The sequence below is a fragment of the Carya illinoinensis genome, chromosome 6 (assembly GCF_018687715.1).
Source record: "Carya illinoinensis cultivar Pawnee chromosome 6, C.illinoinensisPawnee_v1, whole genome shotgun sequence".
In the NCBI taxonomy this organism is placed as follows: Eukaryota; Viridiplantae; Streptophyta; class Magnoliopsida; order Fagales; family Juglandaceae; genus Carya; species Carya illinoinensis.
The window spans coordinates 31,777,683-31,803,202 of record NC_056757.1 but is presented as its reverse complement, the minus strand read 5'-3'; the positions used below and the strand labels follow the sequence as shown (position 1 = coordinate 31,803,202).

General features: G+C 35.4%; 2 protein-coding genes across 9 annotated transcripts; one reads left to right on the top strand and one right to left on the bottom strand.

Moving 5' to 3' along the window:
• Positions 1 to 206: 206 nt before the first annotated feature.
• LOC122314329 (RNA-binding protein 39-like) lies at positions 207 to 11,623 on the bottom strand. 8 transcript variants are annotated; one of them, XM_043129841.1, is made up of 15 exons: positions 9,969 to 10,112; positions 8,100 to 8,156; positions 7,827 to 7,924; positions 6,666 to 6,747; positions 6,500 to 6,556; positions 4,934 to 4,989; positions 3,581 to 3,815; positions 3,274 to 3,357; positions 2,892 to 2,966; positions 2,076 to 2,159; positions 1,339 to 1,403; positions 1,022 to 1,262; positions 849 to 937; positions 610 to 724; positions 207 to 529 (listed from the first exon to the last, which is right to left on the bottom strand). In XM_043129841.1, the coding sequence occupies exons 3-15, from the start codon at positions 7,868 to 7,870 to the stop codon at positions 488 to 490; spliced, it is 1,269 nt and encodes a 422-aa protein (XP_042985775.1). In that variant the 5' UTR covers positions 7,871 to 7,924; positions 8,100 to 8,156; positions 9,969 to 10,112; the 3' UTR covers positions 207 to 487. The 8 variants fall into 8 exon arrangements, with proteins under 8 accessions (XP_042985775.1, XP_042985773.1, XP_042985770.1 ...); XM_043129839.1 differs by having other exon boundaries at positions 9,965 to 10,103; XM_043129836.1 differs by lacking the exons at positions 7,827 to 7,924; positions 8,100 to 8,156 and adding an exon at positions 11,377 to 11,623 and having other exon boundaries at positions 9,965 to 10,554.
• Positions 11,624 to 22,089: 10,466 nt separating this feature from the next.
• LOC122312770 lies at positions 22,090 to 22,674 on the top strand. The gene is made up of 2 exons (XM_043127425.1): positions 22,090 to 22,248; positions 22,349 to 22,674. The coding sequence occupies exons 1-2, from the start codon at positions 22,090 to 22,092 to the stop codon at positions 22,586 to 22,588; spliced, it is 399 nt and encodes a 132-aa protein (XP_042983359.1). The 3' UTR covers positions 22,589 to 22,674.
• The last annotated feature ends 2,846 nt before the right edge of the window (positions 22,675 to 25,520 follow it).

The window sequence follows — 25,520 nt, the reverse complement described above, 5'->3', positions numbered from 1 at the left end:
TAAACCTTAAATCACTCAATACATAAATTACAAAGATGGGTTGGTTTGGTCATCAATTAATTCACTCCTGCTATTAATCAGAAGGTCTGAGTACGAAGTATTGTAAACCAAAAGGAAATTTGTATGCGAAAACACCACAATCACATAAAAGTAACAGAATCATTGCAAGCCAAGGAACGGCAGCCAAAACCAAGCACACCACAACCCACAGGAAACTCCTCATGTATAGATAAAAGAAAGTATAAAGTTGGCCTACAAATAATAACTCCTCATGTATTGATAGTAAACGGCAGTAACAATTACATACATTCCCATGTAACTGCTACTGGCATTTCATATTCGATGCCTGAGGATTCCTACTTCTTGTACACAAAGCTTCTCTCCTCCCCCCCAAAATGAAATGAAGACAACAAAACGCTATCTTAACTAAACCTTAGATCCATCTTATCATTAGGACTCCAGCAACACATCGAGAATCCATATAATCCTATCTGCTGTCGGGGAACTTAGCCTCGTATGCTTGTGGCACCTGTATGCATATGTAGAGCTTCAATCTTTAGTTTTACCATTAAGAAAGATGTATCAGAAAGCATAATAAAATATAAGTACCATAAATGTTGCAGTAATCATCTTTCCAGCAAACCATCTTCCATGGAGAGCACGCTGTGCGGCAACTGCAGCTTGAACATTCTCAAATCGCAAGTATACAAAACCGGCACTGTTCCTGTTCATAAAATTTTAAAAAAAAAAAAAGAAAAGAAAAAGAAAAAAAGAGGACATTTCAATATATAGGCCCCAAGTATCAAAGAGAAATGAAAGACCAAATAAAAACTGCAGACTAAACTTACTTTTCTACATATATGTGTTCCAAAGTTCCGAACTTTGAACATTCTTCTTGAACATCTTCTTTGATATCCAGATCGAAATCTGGTTCCATCTGCAAAAGCATAAGGTCATTCGAAAAATTACCAGCAACTCAAGCATAAAAAGAAAGTTACTTCAAAATAATCTGCCCAACAACCTCAATTTTCGGATCAAACATATCTTTCAATAATAAGCATTCGCTTGGAACACCAATTGTATCAGCTATTGGCACAGCAGCAGTGGGAACTTGAAGACCAACACCAAGTCCAGCAAGAGCAGGCATTGAAGCAAGGGGAGCAACAACTGGAGATACCACGGGAGCAGCTCCTAGGATAGGAGCTGTTGGTAAAGTAAGGCCAGTGCTATTGACAGCAGGATTGCCAACTGAACCAGCAGTACTGCACAACAAACGAAGAAAATTTCAGGTCAAGCATGACAATTTCAAATACAAAAACAATCTAGACAGAGACAAACCTAGTTGCAGCGCCACCACGGTCCAACTTCTGCATGAGAAGTGCTCGAGAACGCGCATTCAGAGACTGAGAATTAGAAGAACATTAGTTCAGGTGGCCAATGATCTATTTAAGAAAACTTAACAAACAAAAATTTGAATAATAGACCAACCAGAATTTTCAAGAGAAATAGAAATGGATTAAAAATGGATAACTTGTATAAGAGAGATGCACAACAAAAGTTGACATGTATAATAGTGTGCAAAAATATACAGCAGGTATTCAAGAATCACATACAAAGAAGGCGTAGCATCTAAAGTATAGTAAAACACAATTCCAACATGCAAATAAAAGATTTAAGAATAGATGCAAAAACTAAAATTGTCAGATACCAAAAACCAAAAATTTATTTTGTCACCACCGACTGTGAGACAATGGGTGATGATGCTCCGAATGGTGGAGGTAATGGTGGCATGGGTGGTAAATTGAGTGGAAACATACACATAGACGTTGGGAGGATGACTTCATTGTGCCTATTGTGGAGAATTTGGAAGGAGAATTATGCGCAAGACTTCGAAGACCGTGAGAGAATGCTAACATAGTTAAACTTTCATGCTTAATTCTGTACGAGTGGACTACTGGTCATAAAATACCCACTTTGAGTCAAACGTCACTCCTCCAATCAACTTTGAGGGAGAGAGAGAAAGATTAAAAATAATAATATAAAATAATACATAAGATAATGGTGGTCTAACTAACCAAGCCACCTCCTTCATCATCATCAAAATCACCAGAATTGGCTCCAATATCTTGCAGTCCAGTTTGGTCGGTAACAGCTGAAACCTGAATGGGAAAAAAAAATCATATTCCAAGTAGGAGGACCTATGATATCGATTTTTTGCACAACATAAACCATTCAATCATGCAGAAACAAAAGAAATTGAATGTCATCAAGATTTCTATGGAACCATGTACTAAGTAATTAGAGACCAGAGCCAGTGAAGGAAAAAAATCGAGGTTTGAATATATCAATCCTAGTTATGACTCTAGATCACCAAGTAAAGTTCTTTTAAGTTATGGAAGTTTTCTCTTTTACTTTAAACAAAAAAGTGATGGCATTGACTGAAATGACAAGAAGCAGATATTAAAATAATGGAAATACTTCGCCATGCCATAGTAAATATATGGATCAACACCTCTATGCATGCATTCAGTCCATACCTAAAAGATACAATGAGTAGTTCCAGAGTTTAAAGGAAAAAACAGGGGAGAGGAGAGAAGGCAGCAAATATGTGGCTAGAAAATACACATGCTCTAGTCAACAAAAGGTCACAATAATTTAACTACACAATTTTGCACTAACATTCAACATTATACAACTAGCCTCAATCCCGCCCAATTGGGGTCAGATACATATTTGTATTGGCATTGAACTAAATGAAAAAACGAGTCCCAGATGCTTGTAAACAAATGTAGACCAATGCGGATTCTCTGGTCCAAATAGTGGAAATCCCTCCTACCCCTGTGCAGGCCCCCTTTCTTGTAAGTATGGACAAAAGAATGGAGTGGCAATACCTTGATAAGCCGGCCTGCAATCTCCAATTGTTGATTCAGACTCAAAGCATTCCTAGAGTCCTCAAGGCGTGCAAACTGCAACAAACAATTGATTCCATTAGCCTATTAACTCAGGAGGAAACTTAATATCCAATATGACCATATGAGCATCAGTGGAGGCAGCCAAGAACACGATATTCAGGTATCATACCATCTGATTGAGAAACAATAAGCTGCACATAATATTGAAAGCTAATATCAATCTTTCATAGGACTAATTAAATCATCTAACACCATTGCTTCCACTTAAGCATGAAAATGAATAGTTGATTGGCAATTACAGGGAGGGATGCATTTTCAGGCAGCTTCAATAATCATCAAGTGTTTTAACAGTATAACTCACCTGGACAAAGCCAAAACCCTTGCAATGTCCAGTTTCATCAAGAGGCAACTGCACCAGCTCTACTTGACCAAATGCTTCAAAAACCTGAACATTCGGAGCAAAAACAACAGATCAACAGAATAAAGACAACGTAAAGAAAATGTAAAAATAAACAACAAAAGCATATTAAATATAATATAAAAAAAACACATGTCCGCTATCTACCAGTGTCCTCCCATTAAGACTAGTCCAATCTATCAACTTTGATAACTTCTGTTAATAACCCCCTGCGGATCCTACAGAATGACTGCCAACAAAATATGCTAACCTGACGAAGATCAGCTTCGGTCATGTTGAAATGCAGATTGCCAACATAAAGCCTTCTAGCACCTCCTGAATAAGGGCCTATATGCCCCCCTGATGCATTGGCCACTGATGTAGTTGACTGGACCAGATTCTTTTCAGCTTCCGATGGCTTCACCATAACTGGTAGGCCAAGAAGAGGCTGACCAGAGAGTGCTATTGCCATAGGGACAGACATTGCATCATAGAACTCAATATACCTGCCGAGAGAGAGAGAGAAAGAGAGAGAGAGAGAGAGAGAGAGAGAGAGAGAGAGAGAGAGAGAGAGAGAGAGAGAGAGAGATCAAAAGGGTTCAATTTAAATAATTATAAAAATAATATGCATTTCTTTTAATATTAATTGAAAAACATACAAATACACGTCAAAATAATCTTTCCTGTCATATTATCTACATTTGGTATGGCAAAATATCTAGTCACTTGCAGTAAAACCTTTTTTCCCTCTTTCATACCTGAGAAATAGTTACTTCACCATTTGCATTTGATGCAGGGAAAAAACAAACTCTTAATTTTAAATGGGCATATTGGAAAAACAACAGCAGCAAAAATTACCAAAACTAAGCAAAGTCAGGCCAAAAGCAAACTACAAATGTATTATTGTATTTAGTTAATTTTCACCTTAAAAATTACTTGACACGTTAAGGCATAATTTTCCCCAAACTAGTCCACTTTATAATGGTATACAGGACCAACATTTCCCAAGATCGCTTCTTTTCCAAAATGTTTTCATCAAAAGTGAAAAAAAAAAAAAAGGATAAGGTTTTCATCAAAAAGTGAATAATTTCATAGCACTCTTCTCTCCAGATTTTGGGCTGCCTCCTCTAACATTTCTTCATAATTATCGTAAAAACAAAAGGTTCAATCTACTTTTCACCCTTATACTTCCGGCCTTTTTTGCACCATAAACTATCATACTAACACATTAACCGTCAAAATAATGATAACCAAAAAATAGCATCAATCTCAATTTGACCCGGATGATGACCCAAAAAAGGGGCAATATGACATAATATTAGCCATTGGGTTTTAATGGAGGGTGTTATTTGATAGTCGGCTGTAGTTGGTGGATACAATGTGTCAATTTTAGTATTTTGGAATGGAAGTTTAGGGGTGAAAGGTATATTAAACAAAAAAATTCATTTATCTCTGTAGGCTTTTTTCCTGTTCATTCCTTTATAGCTTGAATTATTTAACTGACAATAAAAATGCAGTTTTAAGGGCTTTTAGGTTTACAAATTAAAAAAATCTATCTAATACAATGTATATAAATGCAAAGCAATTTATTCATGCCTCGGTCATATAGGTAGATGTAACATACCCAACTCCCTTGGAACGCCTTGTATTACGATCCATTATAAGGCGTACATCTCGCACCTAAGATAAGAGAAACATGGCAACACTTAATTAAATGGTTTCTACTGCATTTAGAGACATCAATTTGCTTTATGTTCGATCCATCCAGAATAAATCTTTCTCAACATGCAAAGTCACTTGTTTCAAAAATTTTCAGTGCATTCCGGTGAGGTAAATGCAAACATTGAAATCAAATTAGAGAGTTGAGGCCAATTTGCATGAAGAAAGACAACGTACACAGAAGCAGATAATAATAGAGAGGACCTACAACAACCTTTAAAGTATATTCTTTGAATGCACAACTAAAAAACTTTGCATCATACAGTCAGCACCTTCTTTTTCGAGTATGCTCAACTTTATTAATGGTCAAATAAGGTGTTGTCCAAGTACAAAAGAATAACATGAAAAACAGCAATGATAAAGTCCATGGTTGGTTTTATCTCTTTTTTAAAATGTTTTCAAAAAAATTCAACTTCAATCCAAACATCTTATAAATCCAAATACACACACACACACACACACACACACACATATATATTTCTCCAAAATACATTGCATCCAAACATTTGCGTAGGTTTCTGTGAAAACAAGAAACCGAAAAACTTTTAACAAAAACTCAAAAAAATATCTCACAAAAGTTTTATCCAAAAGAATTTTCAAACCTACTATCCATTTTCACAAATCCCAATAAAACATACCTCAAAAAATTGTTATCCAAACAATTTCTCATTTTCCCTACCTACTTTCACAAAACACATCTTCATTTTTTTTCAAAACTTATCAGACATAATAAAAAATTCTACAAACTAAACATGGCCAAAATGTTTTGAAAAAATTCTTAAAGTTGTCCACCTTCTTTTCCTTATCATCAAAGCTCCAGTCATCTCTCTCCATATAAACCACCACAAGCAACCCAGGATCATCTTTCACAACGCTTCACTCCGTGGATAACAAAACCCTCCTTTCAAACAAACCAAAAGGTCAACCACACTGAGGGATAATGCAATCAGCGCTAAACTAAGAATACCATTCCAAACTAGCCACCTCAACATGCAATGATCAATGACATATCGATCCCCACTCCTCTCATACATGCCACACCAATCCATCACAACAATGCTCTTCTTAAACTATCCACAATAGGAATCTTCCTGAAGCAGCTCTGTACAAAAAAAGTAACTATAAAGCATGCCTTGTTCTGTCAAATACTCTAAAAGTTGACAACTCCCTTATCTACTATAAAGTAGAACGTTGCTTTTGTTTCTTCTTTTTTATCAGTTACCCATGCACTTGTAGGTCTTAAACCCATGGCCTCACCCTTCATCCCATTTTCAAGAGGAGTGTCATATGAGCTCGATATTTGCCTCCAAACAGAATGTACAAAGTATACAGTGATATCAATGAGATGAAGATCAATTTCTTCAGTATCAATACTTCTAGAACTCTATCATCTTAAATAACTTTTGATGTCCTATGTAAAACAGGAGATAAAGTTTCAATACAAACCAAAAGAGCCTTAACAAATACCAACCTTGCCAGCTCTTGAGAAGAATTCATACACATCTCTTTCATTAGCCTTCAAACAAATCTACAAAGTATAATTCCACGAAAAAAAGTTACATGTCATGGAAATTATAGCAGACAAAAAGTTTTGTCATGAGAACAAGTCTAATGCCAATGCATATGTATTGGATTACCTGGTAAGCAAATACAGTCCTCTGATCCCGTTCGGGATCTGCCTCTGGTTCAGTCAATTCCTCCTTTTTTTCTTTATATCGTCTGTGAGAGAATGAAAATGTGAAATATAGACCCAAATTTTTTAACAACTGGTAAAATTGTTAACAAGGAACTCCGATGGGAAAACAGGCTGAGGGAGTGAAATGACATGTATGTTATTTTACTTCTTAGAACAAATAAATGTATGTTCATACAGCAAAAATTGCCCTGTATTGTAAATGGAAGGGAAGAAAAAAAAAGACCCAAGATGGCAGCAAATTATTCTCCACTATGTGTAAAAGGGCCGAATCCAAGTAATAGTCCTGCACGGAACTATACAATGTTAACATGAAATTACCGATGCAGGCAGATGGTGAAATCTAAAGACTGTTTCATCTTAAAATTCAATAATGACCAACCTGGAGAAAGACGAGGCAATTAAAGGTAATGAAAACATTGTGACCAACATAATCATAAATGGAAACAGCATCACCATGTTGTATTGATGGCAGTACCCAAGGACCTAATTGCATTAATTTGGAACCTGTTAAAAGCGCATATTCCACAGAGCAGAGAGAACAAAACTGAGGCCTTAAATTAGGCCTTAAAAGCGCATAGTCCCATATTCATTTTTAAATCTTAGACTAGTGATAATATTACATTATACTCAACACAAAAAAGTGGACTTGCAAAATATGCAAGCCAGTCAAATCTCATCAATGCTAAGAGAGGTTGGGCTCAAGTCTCTCTCAATTGGAAAATTTCAGTAATAAGACACTACATTCCAGCAGTATAAAGTTTCTTGTAAGAAAATGCAAGTGCTTGTAAGTCTAGAAGAGAAAAAAAATGCAAAAATACAAAAAAATTCATTGTAAAATTAATCTTAACAAATCTATAATTTCAAAAGAGACCCTTCGGAGGCAATTACTAGTGAAAACAACCATTAATCAACTGGACAGTACAGTCAAAACTCGACTCAAAGAATCAATAAAGTTGAATGAACCTTTGAAGACATGAATAGGAAAACTTTTTATTATAAGTAATTAAGATTTCATTAAAAGAAAGCATGAATAGGAAAACTTCGGTCATCTAAAACCTAAAACTTAAGGACACGCAATCAAACATATAAAAAATAAATTGACCTATGCAAAAGAATAATGCAGAACAATAAAATTCCCAGGGGCATCAGAAGATGAAGTGCTTCTCTTAAGCAAAGCCCATCACTTCCTCACCAGCATTTCTGCAACAGAATAAATATAATTAAGCTACTGAGTTCAAAGGTGGAGGATAATAAAAATTATAACATCACATCACCACCACAGTCAAAACCTCCGACACCAAAACCCCCAATCTTGCATATGCAAGCTTTTGGAGAAATTCCAGAAAGTTTAAGAGAAACATTAAAACCCCATGACCTGAGTTCCTCTGCCTGGCGCAATTGCCAGAAAGACCATCTGGATGCTCTAGCATATCTGCGAGTTCCCAGAATCTAATATTCAATATACAGAATTTTTCACACTGTCAAATAGCATAAGTAACTATATTACACTTAAGAACTACCAGTGAGAAATTCATCTAGATAATAGTATAACACTCGTTAAACAAGCGAGAATTATACTTGGAGGGAAGAATGGAGCCACAATATACAAAACTACAGTCAAGCTGAGCGGCATCTACATCAAATGCAGAACCATCTTCCACGTCATGCATCATCATAACTAAGAACCACATATAACTTGAGGATGTGGACTAGATTGCATTCTAACCTCTCATAACATTCACCCTTAACATAATAAAGTAGCCGACATAAACTTGCAAGTGCACTTTGTTTCCAGCTTTGGAATTGCACATGAACTCCTTCAGCCCCTCCACCTCAAGCAGAGCCTCCCTAGTAGCCACAACCAACCAATCCTAATCATGCCCAAATATACCACTTGAACAACGCTTCCCCCCGGCTCCTTTAAGATATCCATATAACAAAGACTTGTTCCTCTAGCATTAGTCAAAGCATTTATTCTCAACATGAAAGTAGTGGAAACCAACTCTCAAGGAACACATTTGTACTATCCACCTAGACTCCACTACCTTAGGAAATTCCACGCAGAAGTAAAAAACATAGAGAAGGCAAAGAAAATGTATGCAAACCACCACCAGAGCAATCAACAGGTGTAAAGAGAGTTAAGGGAGGAAGCACGTCAACCACCCTATTTAGAGCTCAGATCCAGAGGAAAACCTACCACAATGCCGAAAACTAAGATCAATGTCCTCATATGCTTAGATCATTGTTTAAAGCTCTCACAAGGTTAACCTACCGCCTACCTATATAAAAAAGGACTAAACCTACCGCCCAAAATTACCTATACAATTGTTTATTTACTTATGAACATAGAATGACAAAAGTTATCGCTATTTTATTGTGCAACTCTAAATAAATTTTGTTTGTAATTAGTGTTAACTTGAATTTACTTATTAACATACCTATACAACTTGTATTAGAGGGGACTAATCTTAATGACTTGTATTTCTTAGCTAGTACGCTGTAATTAGGTATATTTATCTTGTATACTACTTGTTTACTTGGGATTTGCCTAATTATGAGGATTAATAAATTTTTCATAGTTACCTGTCACAATAAATAAATTTTTCATACTTATAAAGAAAATAAAAGTGAGCAATGCATTAGCAAGAAATAACTAAATGATTAGTTTTTTTACTTGAATTACCAATGGTTTCCTCATCCAACAAAAAATGGTCTCTAAGAACCTTTACCCCCAGAGAGTAAATATTCTAACGAGATTCTTTTCCTAAAAAGTGACACACAGCCCATTCCAGCTTTACAAATCATCAAGATAACATAGGTATTAAAGAACAGTATAAACTTAAGAAGGCCAAGAATTACTTATTTGATGGTCCTCAGAAATTTAGAATAATTAATAAATCAACCTTGACTTTCCATTCAAGCTATTCTACATTTTTTTTTTATAAGTCATTCAAGCTATTCTACATTTGGTGTACACATCATTATATCATCATGAAGCTCACGCAACCAACTTCTTGTTCATCATAAAATTGTAACAAATGAAAATTTATCATTTACAAAACAGAGTTCAATCAATTTCTCACCAGGATGATTACACTAGCACTGGGTCTATGTCAAGTGACAAGTCCCCTTATTTTGGAACTTGCACAATGTACCCACCAACAGTAATTATGTAGTTTAGCGCAATAGTTCCATAAATAATTAGTTCAAAGGATGATAAGAATATGAAACGTAACATACCTACTTTCTCTGTCGTGTTCCCTTAACTCTCTTTCCCTTTCCCTTTCCTTGTACTCCTTGTCACGACTCCTCTCTCTTTCATCACGCTCACTTGGATGCCTATCCGATCGACTCTTGCTTCGATGGGACCGCTCTTTCTCCCACTCACTCTCATGGCCACGTTCTCTCCTGTCTCTATCTCGATCGCGATCCCGCTCTCTATCTCTATCCTTGTTTCTCTCCTTTCCATTCCTCTCCTCCCTATCCCTATCTCTATCCTTGTCCCTCTCTTTATCCTTATGTTCCCAACTACTCCTGTGCCGATCTCTTTCCCCATCTCTAGACCGCAATCTTTGGTGAGATGAGCCCCTCTCTCTATGTTTATCAAGATCATGCAACTCATCTCTAGATCTTGAGCGCTTGGAGCTTCGTTCCGCATAATCATCCCTCTCCTCATTCCTATGTTTCGAACTTCCACTATGATCTTTGTCTACATACTTCTCAGTTTCACCACCACCGTTGACAGCACCTTCTTTGTCTTTTTGGGGCTCGAAATTTTCAACAGTTTTCTCCAAATAATCATAGGCATCGAAATCCATCAGGACTCTTTCCTTCAAACCACACAGATAAAGCTTATCAAGGTTATATCTGCATCCAATAAAAAAATATATATAAACACAAAAACCATAGATGCCAAAAAAAATCATCAATACCAAAAAGGTAAATACCGAAAGCTCAATACTCCCTTTGGTTGCTGACGATAAGTAAAAACAAAAAAGAATACCAATTCTGAGCGTTGATACCAAAAACGTTCGCATTCAGCGGAACCGAAAAAACTGAAATGATCACCAAGTAAATATTTCACGGGCACCATTTCTCGCGATTACTTGACAATCAAAAACAACATTTAAGGCTAGTACTTCAAAAGTCCCCTCGCCCCCGGCAAAAGAAAAATCCCCGGTTCCTTCACAACTAAACGTGAAATATTATCTACCAGAAAAAAATTTCAGCTAATGTTTTCTATCCAAATTACAAGCCTTAACATTATAAAATATAAGCCTTAATTTATTGATCAAACGTCAGTTTTAATCCACTTTCAATTTCTACGAACAAAAGCCCTAATTACAACTACTTAATGCCACTTTTGGTCGCAGAACCGTCACAGGAATTACGAGGAAATTAAACGATAAGTGTTACCACTTAAAATCGATTAAGCCCGAGGCTCACACCATTCCTCAGCAACCAACGGAGATTCGGATTTCCAGGTCGGGTTTCCGAATTTGAAAAACTACCTTTAAGGAGTGTGAAGTGTTGAAAAAAAAAAATTGCGAATGACAGTGAAAAAGTATTAATAGAATATTAAATAGTAATAAAAAATAATGAGTGTCAGCAAATGAAAAATAATAAAAAAATAATAAATATTATGAGAATACCTGATGAATCTTGATGCACAAACCTAGCAAACCTTAAGCTTGAAGAACCATTTCGAGGTCAAAACGCGAGGGTATACAGATTTTCGTTCGCCTCTTCTGCAACGCAAGTTAGGGCAAGGAGCTGAAATTAGCCTAATTAGCGACAAATGATCTTTATATTCACACTTTCAGGTTGGGATTGTGTTGGTTCGTGGGCCGGGTTATCGTTCTTGAATAGGGTGTTAATTCGCTCCAGATCAGATTATAACCGGCTCCCATATCCATCCCAATTTCCAAAGCATGCGGTTGCCCGTCTGCGGGCTGACACGACAGTTCGACAGTTTCACGAAAATACTAGATACAATTTAGATAAATTTTATATAAATATTTTATTAAAAAAATAGATTTTATTAATAAATAATATTTTTTTAACCTTTTTAGATGAAATTTATTTTTTTATAAGAACTTATATAGAACTTATTTATCTAAAATTTGTACAAATTATTTTTAAATAATTAATTTAAATTATTGACTATTAATATTAATATTGATGTGACATTAATTATTTTATTCTCAAGTATTATTTATATAAATCATATTCTCTATATTATTTAAATGATAATATTTAATTTTAAATTTTAAATTTTAAAATTTATATTTTAAATTAAATTATTTCACGCAAGCATTTAATTAATTGTGTTCTACGCACAGGCTTAAAAATATAATTATTTTAAAGAATAATATTTGCAAACTTTATTTTTATTTTATACATTAAAATGGAATGAAAAAAATGATAAATCAATAATAATTAGATGGAAGTGTGTAATGTAAAGCTTCTATATATAATTTTTTAAAGAAAAATCATATTGATAATTAAAGGACGCGAACTTCTCATTTGGCAAGTATTTATAGTTCCTATTTATTAGAATTTTATTAAACTTGTATTCTTTTTTAGGAGCTAAAATTGTCAAATATCTTCACACATTCTCTTTAATTTTATTTTAGAGTTCTTCTATATATAAGCATACCGCGGATGAAAATGCGGACCATTAATGACGTGGCAAGTAAATAAAATAAAAAAAAATATTAAAAAAAAAACAAAACAGGAAAAAGAGGGAAAACAAGAAACATGCTTTAGAAGATTTGTTTCATTTCTCCAGTGTGTCCGCTGTAGCCTCTGCGAGCACGTCCTCCTCGATCACATCCTCCGAGTTCACTTCACAGATCTCCTCCACCATTTTCAATGTCACGACCAATCTTGACTCACTTTCTTCATTTTCATTTCTCACTTTCTCTATTTTCATATCTCATTTGTCTCTGCGATTGGTCCGCTGCACACCTGCAATAAGACTTTTCCTTTAAGTAAAGAGCCCACCTTTGACGCACTTAGCTTACTCTCGCACACCGTCAAACACTCATTCGGTGCCTTGCAGAAGTATCAATCACTCTAGAAACCTCTTCCTCTCTAAAGTCCGCTCAGATCAATCTCTCCATGTGTTGACCAAATGCATCCCCAACAGCAGCAGCAAGACTCCTCCTTTGACCTTGACCTTCAGCTCCCATCCATCAAAATCCACCACCTTGCCTCCCCTCACCACCCCCCTCCATGTGATTAGTTGTTGATGAGGACGGCACCACTACCTCTACTACCACCGCCACCAAAGCGTCCGAGCAAAAGTTGGAGGACGATTTCAACTCGTTCACGGCATTGAAAGCTACAGATCTAGCAAGGCCGTTGCGGGAGGCACAGATCCCGTACAAGATCCACATCGTGAAGGACTATGATATGAGAGAGAGGCTGTGTCTGGAGGTCGAGAGGCTGGGCCTCAATGCCGTCATCATGGGGAGCAGGGGATTTGGTGTGATGCGACGTGGTAGTGACGGTAAGCTCGACAGCATTAGCGATTACCACATCTGTCCCATCGTCATGGTGCGATATCCGGACGACAGCAATGGTGGCGTGCAAGCTATGGTTGATGCTAAGGAAGAGGATGGGGAGGAGGAGAAGAATAATCAGAAAGGTTAGGTTTGTTCTTCTATTCTTTTTATTTTATCTCTAACAGTATGAAAGATTTTACAATAATTTTTTGACTTTTGCATTTGAATTGTGTGATGTAAATTGATCGAATGAAACTTGTGATTGTTTATGGACTTGTCTTGTGCATTTTGTGTGGGTATTTTGGCTTAATGAGTGATGTGTGTTTTGTTGCTTGAGGTATAACTAGAATGTATAGGGACTGAAATGAGTGACTTCCCCGCAGAGTGGCAGAAACTGAACGTGGAATGGCTCTCTATAACAAAGTTCAATGAATGATTTTGAGCATTTTTGTCTCATTGACAGTTGGAAGAGGAAATTATAGCAAGGAAAGGAATGGCATTTGGAGTGGGAATGATTTTGTGTCCTGTTGGAATATTAATAACAAGAAAATTACGTTAGGCGTTTGGATATGCTGCAAAAGTTAATTTTGATGCTTTTTGGAAGCAGATGATTGGTTCTTAGATGTCTTTTTCATTTGTGAATGTTGCAATTTTAGTGTGAGAAGATGTTATGATGCGGGAGTATGCATGGATTTTGAAAGGATGGCCACCTCCAACCAAATAAATGTTAGTTATTTACTCACTCCTTAAGTCAAACATACTAAAAACATGATCACACTCTTTCATGGATGTTTGGCGGGAGGAAGAGTGAATGTTGGCCAATTGGTAGACATGCTAAAATTTCATGATATATACAGAAACTTAATTTAAATTTGTTTCAACAATTATAGAGAAATATGATGGATAAAATATTCCAACTTGCCTTTCCTTTCCTTTTATGTGGCCTATTAGCTTAGTTGGTTAGTGCGTCATGCTAATAACACCTATAAAAAAAAAAAAAAAACTCAGCATGCGAATGAATTTTAAATCTAGTCGATCAAAGTCTGAATTTGTGATCTTGAAAGTTAGATGTAAAATCATATGAGAATTTTCAAAAATAACAAATGTAGAAAATAAATGTACAATTAATGTACCTAATCTCCCTGTGTTGGATGAAACTATCCCTGTTTCTTGGCATGAGATGCATGGGTAGATCCTGTACAAAAGGCATGAGTCTTTTGGGAAATTTATTTGTCCTCTTGTTTAGTCTCTTTGTGTTTGCTTGGTAAGCTGCTAAACAATTTTTTTTTTTTTTGGTTATTGTTGTTGTTTTGTTTCAGTTTCGAATGAGAGAACTGCAGGGGTGCAATATTGTATGTCGTCAAAACTCTTAATGCAAAAACTGCAAAGGAGTTCAAGGAAAAGATAGATGATGAGTATCAAGTGAATATGTAAGGAAGTAGTTTATTGGATTTGAATGTGAATTATAATCGAATGTAGACAGCAATTTGTTAACTGTATCGCATGATTTTTTTGATTGTTTTTGTTCTATTTTTCAGGATTTTGGATAATCTTCCCCTAGTTGTACCTATAAGAAGGCTTGATCAGGAGAATTCAGTAGTCTATCAGCATGGCTTCCATGTGGGTCTCAGAGGACAATATGTAGGGGTAAGTGCTCATGCAATTACCATTTTTTTTTAACAATCAAACCAAAATGTGTGGTTCTATAAGCAATTTTGACTTTTTTGAAATTTAATTATTTGCAGAGCAAGGAAGAAAAGCATTTTGTCTACAATCACTTAGCATTTACTATAAATTTTCACAAAGATCCATTGACAAAATTATCAAGGATTGTTGGATTTGAGGTCAAACCATTCAAGTTGGAGTATTTGATTCCTTTCTATGTTATTTCTAATCATTTCTGATAAATATCCTTTAATGGAAGTTTAATCCATCCCTCATATATGTTTCTCTTTTCTTTTTTTTTTTGGGTAGAAATAATGATAGAGATGGAAAATGGGATTGAACAACACTCTGGACACCTGCAGAACTAAAGATATACGGAAATAGTTGCAGCCAAATAGTTGCTGTGGGAGTTGGTCTTGTCTTTGTTGTTTTATTTGTTTACACTCAAGTTAGAGAAGTACAATACTTTGTTATTGTTTTAGTTTGGAAATTGAGTGGGTGGATTTCCTTTCATTCATGTATGGGGCATTGTGAGAATTTTGAAGAAGATTCTCCAAAATTTTAAATTGATCTATCTTGATAAGCACAGTTTGTCAAGCAAAGTATAAACTATATGTATAAACTGATAAGCAAAGTTTGGTAAGCAAAATTGATAACGTATAAGTTGATAAGCAAAGTATAAACTGTATGTATGCAGGGTGAAGAACTGTTTATTATCTCAATTGTAAATCTAATATGTGTTGAATCCGTCAGTTTGAATCACCATATGTACAATTTATTAGGAGAATAAGTGGAGGCCTCAAAATTGGTAAAGATAAAAATACCACTTTGCAAAACTGCCACATGAAGATAAAATGCAAAATTGCCACTGCTTATTCATTCTGAAGTACAAAATATTTACAATCAAGAGAGTAATGTTTACAACCAAGCATTCTAAAATACATTGCCTTTACATTTATTCACCATAACTCTTGGTTACAAATCCTATACTATAGCAGAAGGCCTTTTGAGAAAGCCCACTCAGTGTTGCCAAAGTAGTTGTAAACGATTATCGTAATCAATCTCCAGTCCATTTTCTGAACTTCAAACTCTTTTAAAGACTTGACCCCCTTCTATTTTTAGAGAAGATATTTGTTTCCATAAAATCAAATGCTTCCTGTGGTCATTGGTTTTATCAGCCCATCCTCATTTTTTTGAAGCCAATACTCATGTCTCAAGGCTTCATCCTTCCTTTTCTGAACTTCAAACTACCTTTTCAAGACTGCATTACATAGCATTAACAATCAATACTCCAAATAACAAGTAATTTTTTTTTTTAAAAAAAAAATTGGAATGAATATATATAGATAAATATATATGCAATAGAGACAGTTCATGAAAAAGTTCAGACATGTTCATCCCAGATTTGATCATTGTTGTAGATAATAGTAGCATGTGCAGGTGTGGGTATAGAACTCACCACAAAGCTAAAATCTGAATAAAGATAAAATCTTTATTTTTAAAACCCTAATATCTACAAATTTCTCTAGACCCAAACACAATCTAGAAAATAGAGGAACAAACAAAAGAGAAATCCAAGGCAAACTTTGCAATACACGGACCCAAAATAGAGAAAACTGAGAGTAAGCATCATCCTTAATTGGCTTAAAACCCTGAACAATAGAATATTGATCACAAAAAAATGTAGGTCCTCTGCTTTCTCTTTGGCTTTTCGGACTTTGGAAGATCAAGAACCAACTTGATTGAGGTATTGAAGATAGCCTTCAGATTCTGCATGTTTCATCAGTAAACTTTCATGTCACAGTTCTTGGAAGAATGCCTTACAATTAAAAAAAAAAAAACATGCTTTTATGAGCTGAAAAGGCATTCAATTATCAAGAAAAGAGTATGTGACGGTGACCCAATAGGGAATAGTCATTACAACAAGTTTGAACTCAAATCTCATACCTGTTGCGTCTTTGAGATGCATTCTATGTAGGCTATTGCTCCAATTTTCCTTTTTAGTTCTTCACCTTGGCATTGAAGGAGGTATATAGAATCTTTTATTAAAAAGGGAACAAAATTCTTGATTGGCTGCATTTAGTTTTTGACTATGTTTGTTTCAGCATAAGCAAATCAAGGGTACATAAACATCAAACTAAGGACCATACAATCCAATGCAGTTGTACAACCCTTTGATAAAATGATCGATGTGCCCCCCATGCTTTCTGCTGGTGATGAAAAGTAGATCCATGTACAGTTTTGAATGTGGAGATGCAATAGTGTAGCTAGCAGAAGAATAAACAAACAAAGAAAAAGCTTAAAAAAATGACAAAGTGCATAGCCAACCTGTTTTGTAGAAATCATACATGCCCCAGGATAATTCAATTGAAACTGTTCATCCTCTCTTAGATCTGCCATTAATCGAACCACATTAAATAGAAAATAATAAGACACAAGCATGAAAAAACCAAGGAAGAAAGGGCATGAATTGTTATTCTATGAAAAACTATGTATACCAAACTTATGCACCATGTGACAGACAAGAAAATCTTGAAAATTCTATAGGAAAAGAACCTTTCTTGATTCTTTAGTTTTTGTCTTCCACCAAGCATACTCGATTATTTAGAGCATTAAAGCAAGGGAAAAGTTATGGCAACAGGCATTTACAAAATTAACAAATCGATAAATCAAAGAATCTATCACCTAGTTTGGTCCCCACAAGAACAATGGGCACTAATGGGGTATAGTGTCGCAGCTCCGGAACCCACTACTCCAACATAATAAGAGGCACAAAGAAAAAGAAATTGGCAGAAAAACATTTAAGAATCTGATCAGTATATACATTTGGTAGAACATTAGGTCAATGAGAGAGAATCAAAAGAATAATTCAATGGAGAAAGAGAAAAAGAAAAAGAACAAGCTTACTTTCTTTGCTATGTTCTCAAAGCTAGGCCCACTTATGAGAGAAAAGCAGAGAATGAAAACATCAGCTTCTCTGTAACTTAACGGCCTCAACCTGTTATAATCTTCTTGACCTGCAAAAATTTTGAATTATTTCGATAAGATTTAAGTGTCTATTTTCTTTGCGTGGGAAGATTCATGTCATTAATTAAATCCTTTAGGAAACATAGGATCCTGCCTTTTCGCCGACAGTCGGCCAATTACTTTCTTTTTCATGTTATCAAATTAAGTGCTTGTTTGGTTGAAAAGAAATCAGTGAGGCATATATGAAAACTGAGTCTTAGTTTTAAAATCCTAATATCTACAAATTTTAAAACCCTAATATCTAAAAATTTCTTTAAACCCAAATACAACCTAGAAAATAGAGGAACAAATGACAGAGAAATACAAGACAAACTTTGCAATACACGAACCCAAAATAGAGAAGCAACAAGAGAACTATACCACATACCCAAACTCGATTTAGAGTTTCCCAAACTCCTCAGATCTACGCTGCAGAGTCCATGAACAACAGCGATCAAAATGAAGAAAAAATCACGGAGTCTTTGAGCTTCAGTCTTCAGCGAGAGTGAGTTTGGGGGCAACTTGATGGGAGAGATTTTGATTAGGAGTTCATACAGGGAAGAGAGCTAAGAGAAGTTCAAAATGAAAAATGAGGGAAAAACCAAAAAGGAAAAGGAAAATTCTAAACGTCCCCGGGGTGCGTCCCCATTGCGTCCCCGTTGCCTACGTGGCAACATAATGTAAACGACGCCGTTTACATTGACTGCACAGATCTATCTTTCCCTTCCCGTGGTCTCTGCTTTCTCTCATCTCTCTCTTCTCTCTCGTCCCTCTCACCCATCTCTCTCGTCCCTCTCATCTCCCACGAATGCGAACCCTAACCCTCATCTCCATCTCACACGAACCCTAACCCTCTCATCTCCCTCTAATCTCTCCTTTCTCATCATCCCAATCTAACCCACACAAACCCTAACCGAACCGAACCCTAACCCTCTCATCTCCCTCTAATCTCTCCTTTCTCATCGTCCCAATCTAACCCACACAAACCCTAACCGAACCGAACCCTAACCCTCTCATCTCCCTCTAATCTCTCCTTTCTCATCGTCCCAATCTAACCCACACAAACCCTAACCAAACCGAACCCTAACCCACACAAACCCTAAAACCCACTCCCCCTCCCTCTCCCCGTCGTCCTCCCAGAGAGATGAGGCCGTGACACTCAAACCCCTGAGGCCGTGACAGGACACGAACCCACGACTCTCAAGGCACGAATCTGGGCTGGAGATCTTATAAGGCACGAATTTTTGCATTTCTTTCAAATGGTTTTGCTTTGTTTTAACGTTTTTCTATATATTTATTTTCTGCTCGGTTGGGTTTGATTGCTGATGAGTTTTGGGTATTATTGGCGGATTGGGATTTTATAAGCTGCTGTAGTTTTAAATGGATGGTTGTAGCTCTATTTATTTATTTTCTGCTCTGTTGGGTTTGATTGCTGATGAGTTTTTGGTATTATTGGCGGATTGGGATTTTATAAGCTGCTGTAGTTTTAAATGGTTGGTTGTAGCTCTATTTATTTATTTTCTGCTCGGTTGGGTTTGATTGCTGATGAGTTTTGGGTATTATTGGCGGATTGGGATTTTATAAGCTGCTGTAGTTTTAAATGGTTGATTGTAGCTCTATTTATTTATTTTCTGCTCGGTTGGGTTTGATTGCTGATGAGTCTAATGTTTGTATTTTTATGGTTTGTTCATAGTAATTTTATTGAATATTATCTCGTTTATTTGTTCTGTTTGAGATGAGTGCTTTTAATACTTAGTACTACAGGCTGCTTAGAAAATTTGGGGAAAATGACGTTACATTAGTCCAAAAAAAATAAAGAAGTGAAGGAATTAAGAGTAGTGAATATTCTATAATCTAAGAATAGAGACAATTAATAGAGATACGGTTTGGCTATCAAGTATCATAGCTGCACCACATAGTGACTTTTACGATGGTGTACTGCCTTCAACATTAGGTAAACCGATTGACTTATGATGAGTGTGCGAAAGTGCACTCTATATACCCTATTATTGGACTAAAATACTAAAATGTGAATAGAAATCATAGGAATTAATGTGTATTCTTAAATTGAATTTCTATTTACGTTGGGATACTCCTAAGCAGTTTTTTTATGTTTAATTTCAGAGTTTATAAAAGAGCAAGTCAAGCCAAGCCAAATTCAAAGGAGGACATTCATGGGGTTTGAGAGTAATTTGGAAGAAAAGAAAAAGAAAAAAATCACAAAATGAAACCACAAGAAATCCAAGTCCGAAATTCGCTAGGAGACAGTCTGGACATACTTTAGTCTTTTGACTGTATCTTTTTACTCATATATCGAATTGATATGATTTTTGATGCATTGGAAAGCTATCTTAAAGGGCTATAACTTTGTCTCTAATAAGGATTTCCAAATTCAAACTCCTGAAGGCTGTACGTGGCTGCCAAGATAAGTCCTAAAATTTAGGCGCTTTTTTTATGCGGAAATCAAGAGGACATTAGGGTTTCTTTCTTACCCTATATAAGCATATCACTAGCACGAAATGGAGGAGAGGAAGAGGTACAAGAGGTAGATCTGAAGAGAGGAGAAAATCACTTCCATGGCCACCGTTCGCTTCAGTTTTCTCTGGAGATTTTTGTTGTCCATTATATTTATGGGTAACTAAATTCTAAAGTAGGGTTAGGGATGAACTTGCACATTAGATGGTATTTCTAATTTATTCTTAATTCATGTATTTGATTTTCAATTGCTAAAACTCTTTTGTTTTATCATTCTCAATTCATCGTTGATGTTTTCTTCTCCGAATAATCATAAAATTTATTGTGTTTATGGATTCAGTCATGCTTTTTCTATTGAATGGATTAGTTCTTTGATTATGTTTGGATCAATTATTTATCTATATTGATTTAGTTTTTTGCTACAATATCGCTTCCTGAGTATATTGTCGTCATTGGATTCTATCAATAGGGGTAGTAATTCACGTTTTTTAAAAGTGGTGAATGTTTTTTTTAAAGGGTTACATTTGATTTAAGTCTGGTTTATAAATCTATACCTTCCGATTGGGAATTGCGGGAATTGAGTTCCTAATTGAGTTATCCAATGAATTAAGAATAATTAAAATACCAGATTTGTGCAAGGGATTCCCGACGCTCTACTGTTTGTTAAATTTGAGTACTTTTTCTGTTAATCATTTTGCTTCACTTGAATTTACATTTAAAATTAATCTTTGTTCTCTATTACTTATTTAATATTTTTTTTCTTTAGTTTCTTTGTTCCTCTTGCTATTCTTTTAATTTGTCTCCCTATGGAATCGACACCCCAAAGCTGTGCTACAACTACCGCGTTATTCTTTGGGCGTAATCAACTTACATTTATAAAATACTACTCTTGATACACTAATGAACATTGTAAGTAAACTACTCTCAAGCCTGTCATTTTCAATCATAAAACTATTAATGTAAGTAAACTATTTATATACCAAAGTGGCTATCAAGTCTAAGGATGTAGGAGGTTTCACCTTCCATTTACGGAGAGTCTCTATTAATATTCTAGTAGATCGAAAGCATTTCTACCTATGGAGAAATTATTATCATTATATCTTCATTTCGATTCTCAGGCTTTAGGCAATTACTAACAAATATTAAAGTGTCATAACTCTACCTTGAATCGAATTACGTTTACTAACAATTCGAGGTTAGGTAAATGTGCACTTGAATGTAATTCAGTTGTTGGTTTTTCCTTAGTTGCACTTCAAGGCTGCAAGGTTGTTGATTGGATTGTTTATCCTTAGTTTTCCTGTTTAGTGATTATTGAATCTCAATTATAAATGTGCACTTGAATGGTTGTTCAGTTGTTGGTGAGATGTACAACAATTTATCAAAAAAAACAACTATGTTCAACAACCAAGTAGGTTCTTGGTTATGTAAATGTACAATAATGTACAATAATTTTGACAATGTGTATACAAAATTGGTCTACATTAGTGCTCATAGCAGGTTCTTTTTTTATCGCTATGATGTAGAACTATAATCCTCTTTCATTAACTTCCTTTCATTAAAAAAAGTTGAAAATTTAAAACTAATTATATTATCAATAATACTTTGTAAACTTGCTACTCTTCATTAATCTATCAAAACTTCCCGTTCTTCATTAATTATTTCATCATTATTCAACTGTTATTCAATTGTTTTATGAGGGTTCATCTTAGAATGTCAAAATCATCTTCATCAATATCTTCATCATCTTTTCCCAAACGTAGTTTGGGAAAAGAATTATGCTTCTGCGAGTTGGAAGCCACATTGAAATGGTCAACTACTACAAAAAATCCAAGAAGACCCTTCTTAGGGTGTGCAAAGTATAATACCCAGGTAACTACAATAACACAAGTTGCCTAAAATATTTTGGTGCTTAATGAGCATGAATAAACTGTACAATTCCTCTTTTCTAATATATGTATGAAATGAGCAGGGCTTACCATATTGTAAGTTCTTCAAGTGGTTGGATGGTAATGAAGTGATTGAGCTACAACAACAAGAAAGAATTGATGAACTGTTAAAGAAAGAGAAAGATGTAGAGAACATACTTCAAATGCTGGAAAAGAGGGAGATTGAACTACATAAGATAGTGGATCGCCTCGAGAGGGTAAGCATAGTGCTGTCCAATAAAAGCGACGAGGTTACGCAAAAGGAGTTGGTGCTTAATGCATAAGAAGCTAAAAGAAGGGGGTTGTGCACGCTATTTTGGATTTATTGTTGTTTTGTATTTGTACATGCATTTTACCTAGTGTTATATAAGTGAATGGGGGATTGTTGTTAACTAGTGTTTTGTATTTTGGTGGAATATTATCCTAGTTATGTAACTCTGAGGTGATGAATGTAATTTAAGACTGCTGGGTACTTGTTTCTATGCACTAAGAATAGAAGATGTTCTTTTTGGTACAAATGCTTGGTTGGAATGAAATTGATGGAGGGAAAGGTTATTTATATTGGAAACTGTACAACATTATATTGATCATTATTTCTTATATTTTTCATTGGAAATTATAGGTATTTTCTGATGTTCTTTGAAGTTTACCACAACAGGTGTACCTCACTGTCCCTTAAAAAACTGCTGCACGTAAATGACTCCCATTTTAGTGTTAGTTAGTCAGAATTGATTTGTGCTGCAGAACCAAATCAGTGCACGTAAATGAACAAGGTAATTAACAAATGCACGTAAATACACTCCTCATCAATTCGCGTTCCCCATTCCTCTGCCAATAAAGCCAAAATTCTCCATTCCCACCCCAATCAAGATCAGCGCGAATATAGGCTCATCCCAGTGCTACTCAAAATTGACTATAAAATATCCAACACTCTTGCCTCTTTTACGTGCAAATGATAGAGGGAAAAGTGAACAATAAAATATACCAACACATCAGAAAACCTGTGCACCACATTCTACATCTCCTAAAGTTAATAATCCAGAACACATTCTTCCTTCTTGAATGTGAGAAATAAAAAGTTTCAAAAATTGGTCTCCAATAAATTAAGAGGCAAAAGAAATATTATTAATAAATAATCTCGAAACCAAAGCTGCAACCCAAAGCTGAGAATTAGATGATAAAGTACAAATCTTGGAATCTTAATACTTTAGATCACTCCCATAAATCATCAACCACTTCGACATTTTGAGATTTCAAGGGACTGCCACTATTAGATTCCGTATGATTTGGTTGTTCCTCAGTACGCTGTTCAACTATAGGAGATCCACAAGGCGCTTCAGATTCCACACCATCAGCTCTATTATCGGGTTCTGAACCAAATATCTTGCTCGTGGCAGAGCTTGTATTGCTGATAGGAGTCGGAGGTTCCATGATTCCTTGAAATCCGTAACCAGAATTCTGCAACAAATTAACCAAAGCTCATCAATTAAACTGCTGCAATTAAGGCACCTTATTTTTGTAATAGTTGCAAAAAAGACAACTTATTAAGAAAAAATCCGCTACAAGTTATCACTACCTGTATGTTGATTGGATATTGGTTACCAGCCGGATATGGTAGAAAAGTTGGTGACCACGTAGGCACTGGTCCAAAGTAACCAGCCATGTAAGGTGGAATGTTTTGCGTGGTTGATGGTATGGCCTAACATTATTAGATAAAGTTATTGATATATTTTCAAACAAGAAATATCAACAGTACCAATGTTATTGAAGTGCACAATTATATAACATACATACCTCCAATGGAGGATTTGAGCTAGATGATGGACATGTAGTTGACTGTTCTTTCTCGTTTCCCATGCTGGGAAAATATAATAGAACTACAACTAGGATTAAGTAATTCAACATAAATATGAACTTTGAATGCTTTTTAAAGGCATTTAATCAAATGAACTTTGAATGCTATTTAGCTGATTTGTACTTGCTTAGATTCTTCATAATTACTAGGGGCCAAATCAAAAGTTTCTTAACTAATTAATACGCGTTAAGTACTAACTCACCAGTACAAACCCCAGCTCTCCCAGTCTTAACTCACCAGTCTTACCAATGCTCAAAATTTATCATAACTCACTCTAAAAAAAATGCTCAATTTATCATAACCCACTCTAAAAAAAATTCTCAACATTTATCATAACACTCTAAAAAAAATGCTCAATTTATCATAACCCACTCTAAAAAAAATGCTCAAAATTTATCATAACCCACTCTAAAAATAAATGCTGATAATTTTTTATTTTTATTTTGAGAATTCTATTTCAAAATAATAGAGTAAGAAACATAAAATGAGAAATATATGTCAATTACAGGCCCTATTGGACATTCTCAGGTTTTCTTGTTTAGGTGCGGGATGCAGGTAATCTTTTGACTAGAGCAGGCTTCAACCTTCCAAGTGTTGATGTTGATGAACATATTGTTAAATATCCAAGTGGTAATTATTTTCCTTTCTCATCTTTTGATGTATGTTTTCATGATAAGAACAAAAGGTTATTGTTGGTTTGCCAATTCAGTAGTCTAGATACTGGTGTTCACCAAAATACCTCTCATTTGATATGAGCCACAACTGTCAAATTCATTACAGAGCCTCAAAAACGTTACAAATTAATCACAGAGCCTCAAACCTCCGTGACCCTCAAATTCATTACAAATTCTAAGGAAAAGCCTAACAATAATGCTAGATACATCCCCGGTTAAAGTGCAGTTTACTGAATGAGCTTTCTCCTTCCTGAATCAAACGCAAGTACCAAAAAAATAAACCCAAGCTACTGAAAATACCCAAAAAAACCCACTACTAAGCAATAGAAAATGCCCAAAAACAAATAAAAACAAAGTTTAACACAGGAGAACAAATTAACAAACCAGAAAATGTGTAACAACAACTAAAAACCAATTAAAACCGTTCTCTTACCCACAAATGCAGATGAAACAACAAGCTAAAAACCAGTTCAACCTCCTCGGCAACGTCTGCGAGCTTGGGGTTTTCAGATCCTGCACAGTTTTCTTCACCGTTCTCTTACTTATTCACAAATACATATGACTGCACAGATGAATGAAGGGTTCAGCTTGTCGGCGATGGGAGCTTCCTGTTCGGCAATGGGAGCTTTCGGTTTGGCCTTTGCCCGCTTCTCTTCAAAATCACCTCAAAAATATTCCTCCCGCGTT